The 16,395-nt window shown below is 37.7% G+C and overlaps 1 protein-coding gene across 1 annotated transcript in view; it reads left to right on the top strand.

The window, feature by feature from the left end:
- The window catches only part of loxl2a (lysyl oxidase-like 2a), a 30,729-nt gene that overhangs the window by 5,588 nt on the left and 8,746 nt on the right, over positions 1 to 16,395 (top strand). The window contains exons 3-6 of the mRNA XM_077529238.1: positions 1,227 to 1,402; positions 13,387 to 13,595; positions 14,948 to 15,164; positions 15,250 to 15,433. Of these exons, the coding sequence (XP_077385364.1) occupies positions 1,227 to 1,402; positions 13,387 to 13,595; positions 14,948 to 15,164; positions 15,250 to 15,433 (786 nt within the window). The remainder of the gene's footprint in view (positions 1 to 1,226; positions 1,403 to 13,386; positions 13,596 to 14,947; positions 15,165 to 15,249; positions 15,434 to 16,395) is intronic.

Below are 16,395 nucleotides of genomic sequence, written 5' to 3'. Positions count from 1 at the left end.
ATTATTTTCATGGGGAATCTCTGGCAGAGGTTCTGGTCAGGTGTACTGTGTCAACGTGCTCCACATGAGACAGCAGGTTGTTATTTATTGTGTTGATTATCAGTTGATTACCGTTAGGGATGTTTGATACCACTTTTATCCAAACTGATAACCGTACGAGGTACAAAGGTGTGTATGAAAACACTATGTAAGCTGTTTGTATGGAAACAATTGAGCTGTTTTCTTACTGTTGTTGGTGGAAAAACAAGCCCATAAAAGTAATTAAAGGGATTTTTCCATATCCTATCATTATGACTAATGCATCAGGAACTAAAGGAGAAGGAAAGCACATGCTTTCAAATAAATGAAGGTACACAAGCAGTAGTCCTGACCAAGTGTTATCCTTTTCCCAAGTGGAACTGTTTACAAGCTTCTTAGCTCCCAGCAATAATACAACATTTGCAGCCTCTGTGTAAAACAAATGGACATGCCTTTGGAAAAGCCATTTAAGTTCATAGCTTGCTAAATGGCTACTACACAAAATCCAATTGTTATTCAGATGTTTCAGGGAACACGATGCACAGTGCAACTTAGAATAGCCATAAAAGTTATCTGCTCTCTGAATTCAATCCCCAGAAGACTTGCAAAGATAATTTCACAGAGTAATACATTTATCACAACTGGCAGTCCTGTTATTGTTTGGGAAAAGTTACACTGACTGAGTCCAGATGGGAAACAGACATATTTGGAGACGTATTAAAAAATGTTCCAGGCAAGCTAGGTGACAGACCGTCTTACATGCAGTCACGTTTTTGGTATGCTCAGGATGTTTCTCGACATCTTGTTGGCTCAGAATGACCAGCAGTCTGGTAGTATGCAGAGGTTACACTTGTGTGGTTGATTCCATTCAATCAACTGCCCAGCATGAGCCATCACTTGAACTGACCGGGTTTGTTCTGCAAGTATATTCAGGTGAACAAACATCCTGAGTCAGTTTGCTATTCCAGTCAATAGGCGTAAAAACAGGAGCTCAGACTTAAGATTATGATTTAATTCAGATAAAGTGTATAACTATACAGTATTACTTGCAGAAATTGTGATGTTATGATTATGAGTGTGAATGGTTGTCCTTCTTAATGTACCCAATGATTGAGTTCAGGGTCTCAAATCCAGGCCAAAAGACTGATGGATGGTTACTTCTATTCATATAAGCCATCAAATCATGTCTTTGCTTGTGTCCGTTGCAGGCCGTATTTGGCTAGACAACGTGGACTGCAGCGGTAGAGAGAAGAGCATCGCCGAGTGTCGCTCCAACGGCTTTGGAGTGACCGATTGCAAACATTCAGAAGATGTCGGGGTGGTGTGCTCACAGCAGCGCATTCCAGGCTTCAAGTTGATCCGGACTCAGGCCAACGGCAAGGAGGTAGGAACCCGCAGAATGTCACACTCCAGTACAGGAAAAAACATCATCTACATGCTTGTCCTTAGACAGTCACATTACATACTGGGTATGTAAACACCAGTATGGGATCACTACAAAAACAAACACTTAAATTGCAGCTTGTCTGACAAAAGTGCTAAAAATAGAGAAACAAAACAACGCACGACATCTTCAGATAGGCATGTAGAAGACTTTCTATTGTGGGTGGAGCTAAAGTTGATCTACTAAACTGCTCAGGGATTTTGATAAATGTTGTGTGATCATATTTTGATTTCCAAAAAAAAGAGGACACTTGGCCTGACCTCGAGATACTTAAATGATACTTAAAAGTTTACTCAAAGATGCCATACATTAGAGCTATTTTAACGTATGCCTCTTCTGTATGGATAGAAAATTAAACAAAAAAATAACTTGTAGCGTCGGTTGAAATAATGAAGATTTACTGGTGGTCGTGAAATAATGAAGATTTACTGGTGGTCGTAAGTTTCCCTTTTAATTCTGCTTTCCTTTGTCTCATGCATAAACCTCTTACACCTTAAGAGCTGGAAATAAAACAAACATGACACCATCAATCAAACATGTTCCTATTTCCTCTATACAGATAAAGTCAGGCTAATTAAACTCAAAATTTAAACACGAACATAAATCTATTTAAAGATAAACTCAATTCTTTACCTTGTTGCCAATTTCAACCGGGCTAAGTATCTTTAATGTTGGACTCGTCGTGCATGAAACTGTTTTTACCTCTTCAAACTTCTCGCGCTCAAATCATCTTCCGTCTCCTACGTCATTCTACCTTTCTGCATACCTTCAAAAATAAACTTCCGCCCAAAGAGGAAGTTAGAAAATAAGAGTTCCAACACTGACGAAAAATTAGAAAATAAACTTGTTGTCCATTACAGAACTCTTTTGACGTCTTACTTGATAAATGCATAAACCTGGGGTGTCAAATCTAAGGCCTGTGGGCCGGATTAAACCCCTTTTTGGGCCTGATCCGGAGATGATTGAATCAGTTGGCCACAACCAAAACATATATTCGTAATATTCGAAAGTGACAGGCTGTGGCAGATTTAAGGACTCAGGCGCAGAGAGTTGGCCACCAAAGCAGATGTTTATTAAACAAAAACCACTTCACTCTGAGGAGAAAACAAAAACAAGGGCTATGAAAAGGCAAAACTAAGGGCGGTCCAAAAGGGAGGATATCTGACTACAACAAAGAACCAAAGGCACTCCTAAGCTAAACGCTAAACTGTGGCTATGAAAAGTACAAACAAAAGTTTCTCACACGAGACAAACAATAGCAAGTCTGTGGCTCAAGTCTGTGGATCGGCTTGGGTGATCGAGACGAAACACTTTGGCACAAGACGGGAGACGCAGACTATTTAACACATGAGGGTAATGGGAAGCAGGAGGATACAATCAGGAATCAGGGTTGACACTGACACCACATGAGGAAGGGCAAGTGAACTTAAACGAGAGGAGAGTCTGGATCTTCAAAATAAAACAGGAAATGACAAGATAGAAAAACCCTAGACAGGACAACCTCACCGCGGTGTGACAGCAAGCAGTCCTCAGATGAGCTATGCAACTTGTACATGGAATCATCATGGATGTCATTATTTTTACACACAACATAGAGTTACGGTTTGTTTAAAAAATAATAATAATAATAATCCTACACCGACATAAACATGTTAAGTACGACAAAAATTCAATAACTGGTAACACAAATAGCCTACATATGACGAGGATTAAGGTCCTTATAACTTCATTAACTGCGCCACACAATGCATTCTGGGAACAATATATATGCAAAACAGGTAAATTTAACACGTCCGTAACTCATACAGGAAAAGTATTGCCACGTTCCATTTGCATTTGCATGTTTTTTTGTTTTTTTTAACAATATGATTGCAGTTGAGCTCTGTAATATAGGGCTGGCACACAAATAACAAAAATCTGACAACAATTGCTTTTAATAATGTTGTATACCATTATTTTACTGATCTAGCCCACTTGGTAACATATTTTCCCTCAATGCGGCCCCTGAGCTAATATGAGTTTGACGCCTACCATAAATAATGACATAGTGTTCTAAATAAGGGGTGCGTTTTTTGTCCCGGTGACACTTGAGGATTAAATGCAGTTTAGTAGCTCAGAGCATTCCCAGTGAGCTAAACCTCTTTATTTGAACGCTCAAGGACGATATGACTGCATTTGTATCTGCAACAAAGATCCATTCTATTCCATTCTAATAGTGTAAACCAAATATCTAACGTGTAAATATGCCAATATTCAAATATACCTCGACTCATCTTGCACGTGCAGGTTGGATTTTCTGTGAAAGTGAAGTAATGACTTTGTCAGGCTTGTTGCCTGCCCCCACTCTCCTCCTCTCACCCCCTTGGAGATATTGGAAAGGCTTCCCACCCTGTGCGGAGGGGAAGCGCATCATGTCTGGCTGCCGTCAGCACCTCCGTACCAGATGGAAAGTCAATGTAGGCGTGATAGAAGACAGGGAGGAAGCAAAGGGAAACGTCTGACGCAGGGGGTTCCCATTTGAGCCAGACTAGCGTGGATGAAGCAACACTTGTTTTATTGGGAGATGGTCAGTGATCTAACAGTTTGTCATGGCATTATGAGGAGATGTAAAGGGGGAGAATGAAATATCTGTCTAGAATGGCAGCTGTTCAGTTACAAGAAGCAAATCTGTGTGTAGCCAGTTGGGACATTTTAAAAGGCTTACTAATGCTCTAATTGCCTAATTTGTACAGCAGGGGTATTTATATAGCACCCTCTGGTTCCTTATTTGTTGTGTGATTACATTACCAGGCGTGTTGATGCCGTTTAGTCCCCCACCCTGTAAATATTTCCTCAGCCTGGGTGAGGCCTTTCAAGTGGGAGGAGAAAGGAATGGGTCGAATGTGGCTGGTGTACCTCTTTGACCGTGCTGGAGCACAGGCCAGCAACGGGCAGTCATGTTCCTTCAGCGTGTTTATCCACTGCATGAATCGGCGTTTTGTGCTCAGTCGGGAAAGTGGACGCAATGTGCCTATGTTAAAGTTAAAATTCAGGTCAACACTAACACTGGTCACTCCATCAGGTGCACATACTTGGATAAGCTGATTTCCATTTGTGCAGTTTTAGCACCCTCTCGTGGCTAGTTTATTAGTGCCATTTTATTTTTATTAGGGATGTTTTGGCCTTCTATGTTCAAAATCTATGCTAATTGTCAGATGACGGGGAACCTAATTTGCTTGTGAAGCAATCAATGTGTGCTTGCATTAGCAAGTAAGTGCCTCAATATTATTATTAGAGATTGTAGGTAGTTATATGTATTGCTGTTATGTACAAAAGCACAATATTGTGCTTTTTTTTTTAGTATGACCTCTTTTTTTTTTTACAATATTGTGATCTTTTTTAAATATCGCCAACCCCCCACAATATCGTGATAATTATCGTATCGTGACCTTCATATCGTGATAATATTGTATCGTGATGTTTGATGCAGTGCAGTTTTGCAAAATATTGGATTAAAAAAAATATATAATCTTATCTGTTTTAAAATACTAAAAGGGCAGCAACCTCCCTGGGTCATCAGCATGTCTTAAAAGTTGAATGAAAACAAATGAATAACTTCTTATTGTTTTGAAATTTTAAATGTAAGTTTTCCCAAAATTTCAAGATATCTGAAATGTTACATTTTTACTGATCCAAGTTTTAATTTCAAACAAAAACAGAAGGTGCAGAGAGTTCTAAATTGTTCTAAAGTTTTAAATTAATCTATTATGGATCATTATTTTTTTTTTTTTAAGGCCAATGCCAATATTTGTCAAAATGGTGAATATCGGCGCTCATAATCAGTCTATCGCTGTTCTACATTTTTCAAGTGCAAACTACAACCACAACAATAAACATCTTGTTAAATGATAACTTCTCTGACAGTGTTATTCAAAAATAGGGATTATTAGTTCTGTTAGTGTTTATGTCACTTATTAATGGTGTAACACAAAAACTACACGGTCAGTTTCAATAAAACCACAACTTCGATACAAATTCAGAGGAATTTCTTTTCTGTTTTCGCCATTTTCGCCACAATGTACAGTAACCATCACATCTCAGAAAAAAAGAAAACTATTTTAGTTATCTTAAATGTTGAATTTTTGATCGAGCGTTTGCATTGCTGTAGTGTTGTTGCCAGGGAGGCACGATGAACGAGTAGTTAGCACATCTGCCTCACAGTTATGAGTTTGAGTTTGAATCTACCATATAAGATGGATGGAGTGGGTTTAGGTTGTTCAAGAAACAAACTTCTGCAATGCAATGAAACACATGCAGTGGTTTCTTAATATATGCAATTCCTGTGCTTTCCATTCATCTTTGAATTTTAGTAGAAAGAGAGAATTTCCAGAGAGATTTACATGCCCTAATACTACATCACATACTTAAAACACCACATCAGCATTATTGCTCACTGGAATATTACAGACTGGCTGGTGTATGTTACGCCTTAGCCACATTAAGCGTCTTCATTCTTGAATAGAAACAGATTTGTTACCAAGACAACATGAGTTATCTTTCATTATTTCAACGCTGACCTTTCCAAGCTTCTTTAAGTCATCTTTCCTCTGACCTCAGTGGACAAAAGTCAAACTTCCGTGCAAACGCTCGGTAACATAATATTCCGAGGTACGGAATCACGGCCAGTGATTTTGGACATGTAACAAGACAATGTACTTAGCTAGTTCCACACAGTTTAGTTTCTCCAGATGTTGAAGATTAGAACAGATCAGATCTTTGAGCCAGACTCTGAGAAGGAAGGAAAGAAAGTAATGTTTGCTGTCACGGTTTGACAATTAATCACACTATTGTCACCCTTAAATTTCGAGCGATGTCATTAGATAAGAGTTATGCCTTATCCATTTTTTTTCCTCCATAAAGTCAGCCTTATGTATTGCCCTCTGCCTGCCAATAACTATTTTTAACTTTGGCTTGTTCTGGCCTTCCTCTCAAAGTTTAAAAGTAAGTCATTTCCAGATTGACTCCCGTTCCAATGAGCTCATCCTCTGATAAGCTGGAATCTGGTTGGGAGAAATAAACATCCAAAGTGGTTTGCATTTTTCCCACCACTGCGTTCAGTGTCTTTAGTCCAACCAAACACAAACCCACAGCCAGCACAAAAAAACATCTGAAGTCCACTGAAAATAATAGAAAGCAGTGTTACAAGCCTTACAAGAAGGTTAAAGGTCGCATACCTCCATCAGCTGCAATAGTGTCCACTTTCAACAATTCCCAATCCTCATTATTCTCTTATGTCCGATGTATGTGCGAGGCTTGTAAGGAGGAGCGTACCCAAGGGGAGGAAAGGTCAAGCTGCTCTCTTATGGATTGAAATACACACACACAATCAGCACATGTTCAACAGATGTTTCCCATCGTGACCTTAAAAATTACGGAACACGGAGCTCGGTTTCCTGTCATGCATTCATGCATGTTATGATTTCTTGAAACATTAATAGCCTCAAAGGTGTTAATATTATTATGTCGTAAACATAAAACTGTTAGCATATGTAGATGACTTTAGAGCTGTATTGGTCCATGATGGAAACTGACTTATTTTACATTGCTGTTATGCACACACACAAACAGAATATTTTCAGCTATACTATTGCCCAGCGGTGTCCAAACTTTTTCATTTGAGGGCCACATACAGAAAATCAGAAGGACGCAAGGGCCACATAATGTTATGAAGAGAAATTGTGTTTAGTCCTGAAAATTGTACAAATAATTTATTTGTACTTTTGCATATTTAGAAAAATGCTACAGTATATAAACCAATTTATTTGTAATATGGCAATAGGGTTATTATAATTTTGGAATTTTTCATTTTAGTTTTTATTTTGTTTTGAGTTTTGTTTTTTTAAATTTAGTTAGTTTTAATTAGTTTTCAGGGTGGTTCTGTTAGTTGTTATTATTAGTTTTAGTTCTTTAATAAATGCTTAGTTTTAGTTTAGTTAGTTTCAGTATTAGTTTTAGTTTTTAGTTTTTTTTATGTGTATTACTTGTACGCAATATTTAAAAAAACACCATGGGCGCATTGTCATTATTCCGGTTTATATGTATATATATATATATATATATATATATATATATATATATATATATATATCAACTAAAAATCACATTTAAAATCATCTCCAAAGGCTCATGCATTAATTTAATTACCAAAAACTAAAACGAAGGACATGTTTGCTATAATTATAGTTTTATTTTAGTTAGTTTTGTAAACATAAAATGTAGTTTCAGTTAAGTTGTCTTTTTTTAAAAAGCATCTTCGTTTTTATTTTATTTCGTTAACTAAATTGTAGTTTTGAATTTTAATTTTTTCATTAGTTTTAGTTAACTAAAATAAACTTTAATAGCACCTGTGTTTTTCGACATCCTCCCTTCTTACTTTGACCATCTCCAAACATTTTTGTTTTGTTTATTTTATTTGAACTGAGTCAAATGCCATTTTTAGCATATGTCGCGGGCCACTGAAAAATGGACGGCGGGCCTTAAATGGCCCCCGGGCCGTAGTTTGGACACCCCTGCTATAGCCTGATAATGATTCACACTCATCCTATTTAAGTAAGGTGAGCTTGTGAAGGGACAGGCAGGCAAGTAGGGTATACGTGTTTGTGTGTGGAGTTGGTGTGGGGGTATGATGGGATGTCACGTGCAGATAAACGTGAGCTTTGGTCTGGTGGTTGAAAAAAGTGGAAGAAATGCACAGCGGTGGAAGTATTAGTGAGACGCGGCTCATGTTCACACATCTACTTGTGGGGGGTCACTGCGGAGGGTGTGGGAGGAGTTCAAATAACAAGTCTGCTCTACAGTTTGGAAACTTTTCAGTAATGGCTTCATAGAGCAACACTGGCACTAGAAAAAGCACGTGTCCAAAGTCAACTGGGACTGTATGAGGAGAAAAAAAAAAGTATTTTTGGAATGAGTGATTCACAACCACAGTTAGCGAGTTACAAAGATGACTGTTGATACTGATGAGAGCATCACATCACATTGCTGACTTTGAGATTGATTTAAATCTCTTCATGAACTTCAAATAATTTCACATGGAAGTCAACCCAAAATTTTTCTTTACAATAATATGTAGTATGCATCCTCACTAGTACGAAGACTGTATTCCAGTGGTGTCCAATCTAGGGCCCGGGGGCCATTTGTGGCCCTCTGTCCATTTATAAGCGGTCCGCGGCATATATTAAAAATGACATTCGCTATGAAAAAAAATGTTTTATATATCGTAGAGCGTTTGTTTTTATAAATATGCAGGATGCGAATAAATTAACTGTTTAAACTTAAATAAGTAACATTTATCTTACAACACTATGGTGAATAAAGGCAAGGCAAGGCAAGTTTATTTGTATAGCACATTTCATACACAAGGCAACTCAATGTGCTTTACACGAGGAAAGACAACACATAAGCATCAAGAAACAATAGTTAACATTCAGAGGAAAAAAATAAATAAATAAAAATAGGTTACAAAATTTACTAAAAAAAAAAAAAAAAGCTAAAGCTAACACATTTTTTACACACAAAAATGTTTTCCTTCACTTTCCTCTGCTGCTTTGTGTCAAGGTCCAAATTTTAAACACAAGAAAAGATTTCCTAGTAACTACTTTAAAAATGGTCATTTTCAGATTCGGCTGCTGTTCAGTACAGGTGCAGAAATTTTCTAGTAGGTCACCTTGTATACTCCTAATCTATTTGCCTTAAAGGGAGACTTGACTCATTTAACAATTTTCAGCAGTGAAAGGTTCATATCTTGTCCTGAATTAATGTAATAATTTAATTTTTTTTCCCATGTAGACTTAATACATTTAAATACTGTTTTTTCCTCTTGCTGTCGACTGATGATGACATCACCTGTGCTGAGGAAGTAGGTAACGAGCAATCATGGCTCAGTTTGCTAACCAACCCCAGAAAACAGGTGAGTCAGGTCGTTACCTACTTCGTCAGCACAGGTGATGTCATCATCAGTTGACCACTACTGCTTTTTAAAGGTATTAATTGTACATGAAAAATAATGAAGTTACTACATTAAATTATAGACAAAATATTAACTTTTTACTGCTGTAAATGTCTCAGTGAGTCAACTATCCCTTTAAAGAGAGCTGTTCTGTTAGCAGATTTAAAAAAAAAAAAAAACACACACACACAAACTGTAAAATACACAATTGCAAGCAAATTTGTATTGTATTTTGTATGTCATTTTCAAGTTGCAAAATGGTCGCCCCCAGAGACGGGTAAAAACAAATGGATTTGCTTCTTATCTCATATCATTCATCATATTAATGTAAAGAAAAATTTGGGGTCGACTTCCCCTTTAAAAGGAAGACTTATAATTTGATGCTGAGTCACCAAATTAAGATTCCACAAGAACATCCAATGCATTATCAATATGTTATTCATGCGCAATCATTTTGTTTTATACTGTTATTATTCTGGACATCTGAAAACTCCAGAGAAAGACTTAAGAGAGGGATATAAAAAATGTAATCAAAGCAGTCAATGTGTAGCCTAAATTATGCCTCCTTGAGGCGATGAGCAGTATAAGGATGACATCATAGTTGTGTCATAGCTTTTCTGACCATGAAGTCATTCATCTTTGTGTTTGTTTGCGTTATGTGTGGAAACACAAGTAATATGTTGGATGCTTCATCGCATGAGTGTGAATGCTTGTCTCTGAGCATTCATAGAGCGAGGAGTGAACATGAGCTGTGTGGAGATTTGGGCTACTTCCAAACAGGATTAGGCTGAGTTTATGTCTGCTGGTCTGCTCCTTTTTTTTCGGGAGGGAGTCTGAACTGGATCCAGCTGTGGGTATCTGCCCTCCTCGTTTCCTCTCTGTACATTCATGTTTCAAACAAGCTGTTTCCTTCCTCCTGAGCCAAAAGTAACACCGGAAGCACCCGTCTGAACCTCAAACTTGCACGTTCTGGACAAGATTTTAGCCGGCGCTTTTCACACCTTTGATGTTTATGCACAATCATTCTCATTATGTTGTAAAGCATCCGTCAAAACTAGACAAATTGATTGGAATCAATCATTAGAAAATTATCTGTTTGACTGCCTGCCAGTGGCGTTTTAACATAAAAAGTGTCGACATAGCTCAGAGCTAATCCTCTTCACATTCAACTGCACAAGCCAATTTTATTATGGTTAAGTAATCTGAGAATGTTATTACATTATGTGAAACAGCCTACAAGACAGTAACTGCTAACATCTGCACCAAACTCTTCAAATTTAAGAGATAACTTGGTATACTTTTGATTTCTACGTTAGACCAATAGATATGGTGCCAACTAAGTACACTTCAAGTGAACCTCATTATTCCACATAAATAGCATTGCTCTTAACAATCTGTAAATAAAACATTCCCATTTCCACTGATAACCTCCCATCTGTGCTTATGTCTTCACCTTTTCGTCCAGACTTAGGATGGAAAAGTTTGCGTCATGTCGCGGTTAGCAGGAAACCCCTGATGAAAGAACGGTTTCTCCCACTCAAACCGCAGCAGTCAGGAGGGTCGAGGTCACAGTCGGACTTAATGCCCCCCCTGCTCCCCATTCGCTATGGGTTTGCAAAACATTCCTAGAGGCTGACACCATTTCAGGAAACCACCGTGCGGGCAAACGTTTTATACTTCTGGGAGACATGCCTGGATGTTGGAGGTTCACAAAAGCTAAAGTGGCTCATATTTAGTGAGATCAGCATTTCACAGAGTAGCTAAAAAGCTGAAGCCATCCCAACCCTTGGCTCAAGGAAGGAAATGGCGAGGTGATTAGACTGTTTTGTCCTAAAAGGGTTGAAGGTCAAAGGTTGTAACTTGATTTAGAGGAGCTCAGGACACATGGTACTCATCCGACCAATTGGTTTGCCCAGAGACCACCGGCAGATACTTTCTTCACCTAAACTCTGACAGCAACTCATCCAACGGCAGCTACTTATGTCGTCTGACAGTCAATCGGGCATAATAACCTGTTAATCAACATATTGATCATTAAGAAATAATCAACAGTAGTGTTGATTAATCATGACATGGAGCCCTCAACATCAAGAACAACTATGAGGCATTAAAAGTTGAGCTTCATCCGCTTGCAGACTTCTGCAATGGCTCTCAATACATCAATCAAGACACTTTAGTCTGATGTGTATGCTTCACTTTTACATCTGTACTGTACTAAAATGGCACAAAAAAAAAAAATCCTGATATTCATCAATCAGCTAAGGTCACTTAAGGATTTCATCCTCATATTTTTCAACCTGACTCGACCCGGTGATATGGTGACTGGTGAGGTGCAAAGGGTTCAAATGCTAACTCACAATAGGATCCCTGGAATTGAAGTCTCTATTTGCTCTTTGCTTTACAATATTTGAAGGACTGCAAAATAAGGCAAGTGCATGAATATGAAATGGTGGTAAAATAAGGCCAGTGCCACATTTTGTAGCAATGCATATTCAACATGAAATCCAACAAACTTTAAGAGGTAGTGACATACTCATGTGCTCATTGTGCTGTTTAGTTTACCACAAACTATTTTCTTATTCTTTTTGCAGCAATTCGTTACTTTGCTTCTTTTAGATGGGAACAGAGCTCCTCCTGGCTTCATTTAATAGAGAGAGAGAGTGCACTGGGACAGAACTTTAATTAAACCAAACAAATCATTCGAAACCTACGCAAGTATCACTACGGAATTCAGTTTAAAAAAACAAAAACAAAAAATCCCTGTTTTTTTTCTGAGTAATTTATGGAGGGTTTGTTTTTTTTTTTTTTAAATAATTTTTCTTTAGTTTCTGTTTTTCTTTTCTGTGTGTGTTTTTGCCTTGTGTAATATTTATTTCTTGTTATTTGGGGGAAGCAGGGGTTATATATATATATATATATATATATATATATATATATATATATACACATATATTAGGGGTGTTAAAAAAATCGATTCAGCAATATATCGCGATACTACATCGCGCAATTCTCGAATTGATTCAATAGGTGGCTGAATCAATTTATTTATTTTTTTAAAGAGCTCAGAATTGTTCATTCGGTAGTCTTACCGATTCAACGTCTTATCATCATTGCCTTTTTTTTTTTTTTTTTTTTTTTTGTGTGTGTGAATCGATTTTTAAACTTCCATTTTTAATGGAAAAATATTCAACAAAACGTCTGACTTCGGGTTAGGATTCACACCTTGAGCATGGAAGAATGTTATATGAACGGAACATTAAGCCTTAATATTTTATTTTAATCCTGTTCAAACATGAAACAGATTACAACCTCTATAAGACTGAAATTTCAGATAAATAAATAATACATTTTCATATAAATCTTACACTCTACAAGCTTACTGATTAGTATTTTCTAAATTTGAATGGAACAAAATCGCAACAATCGACTTATAAATTCGTATCGGGATTAATCGGTATCGAATCGAATCGTGACCTGTGAATTGTGATACAAATCGAATCGTCAGGTACTAGGCAATTCACACCCCTAATATATATATATATATATATATATATATATATATATATATATATATATATATATATATATATATATATATATATATATACAATTTTTTCTGAATTTTTTCCTGTTTTTTTTCCTGCTTTATGAGTGTTGTTTTTTTTCCCCTGTTTTCTAACAGATTTTTTTTTTTTAAAGAAAAAACAATTCTGAGAAACAGAAGAAAATCCATAAAACTGACATTAAAAAAGAACACCACCCACCCAAAAAAAGTCAGAAAAGCGTGAGGTTTTTTTTTTTTGTCTTTTTCAAATGAATGCAATACGCTTCATTCTAATTCTAAAATTCTAGCCAAGATTTAACATTATTTAATTGTAACGCCTTTTCATCTTTTTCGTAACATCTGTGACTAATGCAACATCCCTTTGTCCATCAGGGTTTGCCGGTGAATGTGGAGGATGTGCGAATCAGGGCCACATATTCTCACAGAAAAAGAATACCCATCACCGAGGGCTTTTTGGAGGTGAAAGACGGCGGGAAGTGGAGGCAGATCTGCAACGCAGACTGGACGGAGATGAACAGCAGGGTCATCTGCGGCATGTACGGCTTCCCTGCCGACAAGCGCTTCAACATCAAGCCCTACAAGTAAGTCTCTTCAGCCAATAGGAATTTATTTAGAATATCATCTTATTGGGCCTTAAATGTTGCACCTCAGGAAACTTATTTGATTGTACGTTGCATAACCACTTTGCTTTCTGGCAAGTCGCCACTTAACCCTTGAACCGCTTTCCTCCCTGAGATGAAGCAGACTCAAGTCTGGAGATTCTTGACACAAAGCCAAAAGCAAATTGTAGCAGATGGAGGCTAGCTTGGGTGGGGAAAGTTTGCGCAATGTTCTGTGAAAACGTGTCTGGTTCTGTGCTGCATCTTATTGTTGCGCCCTTTCAGCTTGAGTGTGACCATGCTGGCATTCTGAAACACAAACGCTGGCAGTACTCTGGAATGACTCACAAACAATTTGACATTTCCTGACAGATGAGTTTAATTATTTTAGATGTTCCAAAGAAAGTTAAAAGTGACTATGACATACTTCTTTTTATCACAGCTTGAAATATAAATGATTATAATTATCATTGGTTTTACTGAATGCATTTGATAATGTGACTGATCATAAATTAACCATGCATGCAATCTAATTCTCGATTTTAATCACAATTTTCTACAACTTCAACTACACTACTTTGACTTTGAGAGCATGCCAGAAATTGTATTTTATTTTTAAGACAGAACATCAAGCAGCAATACTCCATATTTGTTTTCAACTTAAGATATCTGGTGTTGCAACAGTGGCTTCTGGTCACAAAATGGGTGACAAAAACTGCACATTTTCCACACATTCCACCAACTCAAAGGCACATTCTGAGAACATGTTGATGAAAGCTAAAATTGCACTTCGAGGTCGGCTGCAGTTGGTTGATGGCTTCCTTTTGACCACGGGGTCATGGGAATCTTAAGGTGTTTTCACAACAAAACGGTTTTTGTGCTCCCTCGCTTGAACGAGTCAATGTGAGTCTAACAAATGTGAAATCTGAGACAGAAATAAATATAAATATATAATAATCATAAAAAAATAATTATATATAATAAACATCAATAAAAATGATAATAATAATAATAATAATAATAATAATAATAATAATAATAATAATAATAATAATAATAATAATAATAATAATAATAATGTATGCAACCTGTCTAAGAGAAAAAAATGGTCAATGGAGACAGAACTGAATAGTCTGCCGGGTTGTCAAAAGTTGCCCGATTTTCTGTGAAAAGGAAAACATAAAAGAAGGCTGAAGGGAAAATAATTCCCAAGCAACATGAATTGATGCAAGAATAATTCTACAAAGGATTTGAGGGAAATTTGTGTGACGTAAATGTCTTCAATCCACCCATCTACAACAAATCCATTATTTATTTATTTTCTCTCTTCTCAGAGTGTTGGCCAAGCGGCGCAAGAAGAACTACTGGGGTTTCTCCGTCAACTGCACTGGCAACGAGGCCGACCTGTCTGAATGCAAACTGGGCAGGGAGATCGAGTTGAAGGGCAACAACACGTGTGAGCAGGGCATGCCCGTCGTGGTCAGCTGCGTTCCTGGACGTACCTTTGCCCCCAGCCTCAGCACGGGCTTCAGGAAGGCGTACAGAATGGAGGTACGTGTCAACATTGTCTCTCTGCACCTGAAATTAAATTTGTACACTAAATTCAATTCTTCGTGCTTATGTACCACCACCATAGCAACCACTGGTGCGACTAAAAGGCGGAGCCATGATAGGGGAGGGTCGCGTGGAGGTGTTGCGCAACGGCGTGTGGGGAACGGTGTGTGAGGACAACTGGAACATTCAAGCTGCCACCGTGGTTTGTCGGGAGCTGGGCTTCGGCAGCGCCAAAGAAGCCTTGATCGCTGCTAATATGGGACAAGGTACACTCAAACACACCTGTCACTGCAGAGAGAGATAAACAATCCACTTATCGTCAATTTTGACAGGTGTGACGGCACTTCCTGTCCCGCCCCCTAACTTCCCGTCTAAGCCCCGCCCTCTAACTTCCTATCTAAGCCCGCCCCTTCACTTCCTGTCTAAGAAGACAGGAAATGTGGGCATAGGGGGCGGGGTCAAACAGGACATGTCCAGACATATCCTCAGCCACCAGAAGCATGACATCATAGGAAGACCATATTTGGGTAAAGGGGGCGGGACTTAGACATAAAGTGAAGAGGCGGGACTTCGACCGGAAGTTAGGGGCGGGGCGGGAAGTGACTTCACACCTGTACAAAATTATTTGGCGAGAAGTGGATTGTTTATCTCTCTCTCTCAAATTATTGACCAATCTACAGTGTTGAAAATGGTTTGCTCTCCTTGATGATGTAATGTTAATTATTAAGTCCAGTATTAATTTTTGTATCTCTGTTCAGTTATCAAAAGTTAGAACAGGGGTTCAGTTATACTGCCTGATTAGAAAATGAAAATGCTTCAGGGAATATTTATTCAAGTCAATCCTATACCGTAGTGATTTCAACTAGGGCTGGGTATCAATTCTAATTTCCTCCATCGATTCGATGAACAAGAGTTCAGTTCAATTTGATTTTTCCCGATTCAATTCGACTCACTTCAGTTCAATCCGATATCGCTTAATTATGGCACATTAATTCTTCTTAAATGTCAAGGACATGCTAAAAACTCCACAAATATTCAATTCCAAAGTAAATTTTGCGGAGGCAGTAGTAACTGGTCAAATGATTTAGTTTATTAATATTAATGAAAGAACAGGTGTTATAATCAGTTTAGTGTTACACAAACATTGACATCAGCATGGATGAGGTGAAAATATTTTCATCATTCTAATTAAATATTTATGAATATAAGCTTAAAATATTCTGTCTTG

The sequence above is a fragment of the Festucalex cinctus genome, chromosome 8 (assembly GCF_051991245.1).
Source record: "Festucalex cinctus isolate MCC-2025b chromosome 8, RoL_Fcin_1.0, whole genome shotgun sequence".
Taxonomy (NCBI): domain Eukaryota; kingdom Metazoa; phylum Chordata; class Actinopteri; order Syngnathiformes; family Syngnathidae; genus Festucalex; species Festucalex cinctus.
The sequence above is the reverse complement of the archived record's forward strand: the minus strand, read 5'-3'. Positions and strand labels throughout refer to the sequence as shown.